General features: G+C 30.1%; 1 protein-coding gene across 1 annotated transcript; it reads left to right on the top strand.

The window, feature by feature from the left end:
- Nucleotides 1-1,940: 1,940 nt before the first annotated feature.
- Nucleotides 1,941-3,229, top strand: LOC115711709 (AT-hook motif nuclear-localized protein 27). Its single transcript, XM_030640099.2, has one exon. It carries the CDS (start codon nt 2,233-2,235, stop codon nt 3,178-3,180), a length of 948 nt encoding a protein of 315 aa, XP_030495959.1. The 5' UTR covers nt 1,941-2,232; the 3' UTR covers nt 3,181-3,229.
- The last annotated feature ends 1,172 nt before the right edge of the window (nt 3,230-4,401 follow it).

A 4,401-nucleotide genomic window follows, 5' to 3' on the forward strand; every position in this document is an offset into this window, starting at 1 on the left:
ATTAAATTTAGTTTTTAGTTTGTCACGTGGATATTAAATTTTTTATGTAAGATAATTTGGTAACTAGGACTAACCACATAAGTATTTAACAAAGTAAAATAAACGCAATAGTAAATTTTCAAATGGAATGAAACTTATTAAGAGTGTTTTCCCTCTAAAAAAAGAGATAAAATGTATAGCAAATCAAACATATGAAGTTTTGACATGCATAACATGCACCAAAAGAGATCGTGTAGGTGTAAGAAGAGAAATCGATATATTGGTAGTCAGGGCAATTTTGAGTTGAAATGTGCTATAGACAAAAAAAAAAAATTTTGGCCCTTCCTATAAATTATAAATATAAATTGTATTTTTAAAAATTATTAAAAAAATATGTATATCTTTTAAAAGGTATTTTTTTTTTTATTTGGATTCCTAAAATAAGTAAGCCCTAAGTACATGTCTAGTCTGCTTATGTCTAGAGTCGGCCCTGTGGTAGTAGTAAGTAGAGAATTGCTAAAAGACATTATTTAGCACATTTTTTTAGTATCATATACTATTAGTTTAATTAAGTATTAAATTTTATATAATTTCAAAAAATAATTTTTAAAAATATCGGTAACTAATCATAAAGTGCCACTTATAAAAAGTACTAATCACCGATGGTGCGAAGACCAAAGTGTATTTATTAAGGCTAATTAGGATTTTTTCCTCTCTTCTTCCTCCAAACTTTGACATGTACTAAATCATACCACCTAAACTTTTTTGGCCGTTAAAAATTTTCTCTGAACTATTGAGATTGTTAGATTTAAGGACTTTTGTCTAGTTTTAGTAAAAAAATTCTAACATGGATAAAAGTTTAGGAGGCGTGATTTAGTGCATATCAAAGTTTGAGGGATATGGTTTGGTAGATATCAAAGTCTGGAGAGCATGATTTAATACATAAACAATTACTGAAACAGTAAAATTGAATGAAATTAGACAAAAGTTCTTAAATCTAACAATCTCAATAGTTCAGGAGGAATTTTTAACGGTAAAAAAAGTTTAAAAAATATAATTTAGTACATTTTAAAATTAGAGAGAAAACAATCCTAATTAGCCATTTATTAATTGACTTTTGCCCTCTTCTTTTTATCATATTAACTTTGTCAAAAATCAAAACGAACACGCTCTCTCTCTCCATTATATATATAATTCTTCTCACAAGCTTAATAGTAGCCATTTTTTTTTGAGAGTGGAGCCACAATCCTTGTATATATCATGTATAATCACCACCTGTTTATTTGGGTTTGAAGATCTGACCAATTTCAATCACGAAACTACTGAACTACTACGTACTTTGACGGTAATTAATTAATTATTTAATTATTATATATATTATATATATAATTATAAATAATACATCATGATATATGCGTGACTACTGACTACTGTGCGTTTACTTTCTTTTTTCCTAATTTAGGTTGGTTTGATTTGAGTATTAATTGCTATTAGGTGTTGAGTATTATGAGGGGTAATTTATAATTAGTTACTTTTATTTTTTAAAAGTCTTTTTTTTTTTTAAGTTACTTACTATTTAATTACACCAATAGTTGTATTTTTTAGTTATTATTAGTCAATTGTTATTAGAAACCACTTTCTATAGATAGTGTTTCACAATTAATTAGCAATATTTTTTAAATATTATTTTTTTAAATTATATAAATTAAATCCAATACTTAATTATATTAATAGTAATATGATATTTCAAAAAAAAAAAATACTACACGTATATTATTATATAGTAATAATATGAATGTGAAACTAGTGTATGTAACTACTGTTGCAGCTTTATTTTGTTGACCAGGTACATATAAATGAGAAATATTAAACAATATTAACAGTGTTTAATATTTTTTTTTATGTGTCAATATTAGTATATATTTAAATAATTACTATCGAGTTATCGGGTTTTATATAGTCTAATGTAATAATATTTAAAAAATATTAATAGCTAATTACAGAAAGTATTAATTAAGCACCGCTAGTACAGAATGGTCTATACAGAATTAAAGGAGAGAGTTATCTATTCAAACTCATCCTCTACCTACAATACAACTACTTATATATAGATGATCAAAAGTTAAAATTGAGTTGAGTTGAACAAACAAAGTTGATCAGTTTGTTTATGATTAATAATTTCTTTGTTTGACAATTGATAATTATATATAATTAATTTATTGGCAAATAACAATAGATGTGGGTGTAGCCACCATGGAAGGTTACAACAACAATGATCAGCAACAACAACCGCCGCCGGCTGCTTCTCATCGCTATCTTCATCAGCTCTTCAGTACAACGGAGCTGAACCTCCAACAACAAACAACAACACTACCCTTATCCAATAATCATCAACATAATAATAATAACAACTTTGATTATGATCATGATCACTATTCTCAAGAATCCAAGCAAGTTTATTCTCCAGAAACTACTACTGATCAGCCAACAGCTGTCTCCACTTATACCCGCCGCCCTCGCGGGCGTCCACCCGGCTCCAAAAACAAGCCCAAACCCGCTATCGTCCTAACCAGAGACACCCCAAATGCCCTTCGATCTCACGTCCTCGAGGTCTCGGCCGGATCTGACATCGTCGAAGGCGTCTCGGCCTACGCACGCCGCAGGGGAAGAGGTGTTTGTGTGTTTGGAGGTAACGGAACCGTCGCCAATGTGAAGCTGCGTCAGCCGGCTTCCCCAGTGGCCGGAAGTGTGGTCACGCTTCACGGCCGTTTCGATATACTATCGCTGTCGGGGACAGTACTTCCGCCACCTGCGCCGCCTGGCGCAGGTGGATTGTCTATATTCTTGTCGGGTGGACAAGGACAGGTGGTGGGTGGAGCTGTGGTTGGGCCGCTGGTGGCGTCTGGTCCGGTGGTTCTGATGGCGGCGTCTTTTGCCAACGCTGTTTTTGAAAGGCTGCCGCTTGAGGTTGAGGAGGAGGAGGAGGAGAGCACTGAAGCTCCTCCGGCGTCGCAGTCTTCGGGTGTTACTGCGGCAGCAGAGGGCGGCGTTGCTTTTTTTGGAATGGGGTCATCGATATCATCGTCAGTAGCTGGGAATTTTCCATTTTCGGGTGATAATTTGTTGGGTTGGGGACCAGCTAATAATAACATATCAACTACTACTGTTGCTGCTGCTACTCCACCAAGACCTCCATTTTAGTTGTTTGCATAAAATCTTGATCTGAATTTAAGATGATGATGATGGTGGTGATGGTGGTTGCAGTATATTTTATATATTTATATATATATATATAATAATAATAATAGGTGTTACCCTTAATTTTTTATTAAAATCTCTTTGTTAATTTTTTATCTAAAAATATGTCCCAAAATATATATTTAGAGATATTTGTTATACTTACAATATTATTTTTATAAAATTTTCAATTATTTTAAATAATTTACTAATAAAAATAATTTTAGTACACTAAACTATCTAGAATTGTTTAAAAGTTTATAAAGATAGTATTGTAATTATAATAAATATCGGTGTAAAAAATAATCATGTGATTTTAAACTTAAAAATTAACTAAAAAATTATAATTGGTACTCATCTCTGATTAAAACTAATCATCATTTGTTCTTCTTCATTATATATCCTTACATTTACAAATTTCCACCATAATTAAATATTTTTCCAGAGGTTCCTTAATTAATTTCCTAAGCTACGTACAAGATATATGGAGTTGTAGTACTAGTGTTGTTTATTGTATACAATTTTATAAATATTTACCAATAATTATTATATATTCACATTATATAATAGAAATAAACATAAATGTTAACGATTTTAACATTTTAATTATTTTCAATTGATTTTCTAAAAAAAAAAATACATAAAACTAAATATAAAAATACATAAATCAATATTTATACTTTGATATATTACTGTTTATTAAAAGTTTATAAATAAATTTAAAAATAAAATAGTTATGTTTATTTTTTTAAGAAATACTTATGTTGATAAGTTATTCAGAAATATGTTTTAAAAAACAAAATTATAACTAAACGTAACATTATGTATATTGTAATACCCTAGAATTAAGAAATGAATTAGCAAAACCTTAATTAGATAATTATGAATAATTGAGAAATTATATTATTATATAGTTCAATATATGAGAATTTATTTGATTAGTTATATGTTAAGACCCCGTTGGTGAGCCAGGGGCATTTTAGTAATATGACCCGAGAAGGGTAAATTGATGAAATTAATTTAATTACGTGCTTAATGGAACTATATTATTATATAGTATGCCTGTGTTATTTTTTCAGGTGTGTTCTGACAGATTGGCGCGGTATAGTCACAACTAGGTATTTCGGGCAGAACCGGGTTCGGACCCGAAATGCAATTGAAATGAATTATTTGACATTTAATTTG

This window comes from Cannabis sativa, chromosome X (genome assembly GCF_029168945.1).
Source record: "Cannabis sativa cultivar Pink pepper isolate KNU-18-1 chromosome X, ASM2916894v1, whole genome shotgun sequence".
NCBI lineage: Eukaryota > Viridiplantae > Streptophyta > Magnoliopsida > Rosales > Cannabaceae > Cannabis > Cannabis sativa.

What these genes read in the sequence shown, in the direction of transcription:
- LOC115711709 (XM_030640099.2), top strand. Translation starts at nt 2,233, where the DNA reads ATGGAAGGTTACAACAACAATGATCAGCAACAACAACCGCCGCCGGCT.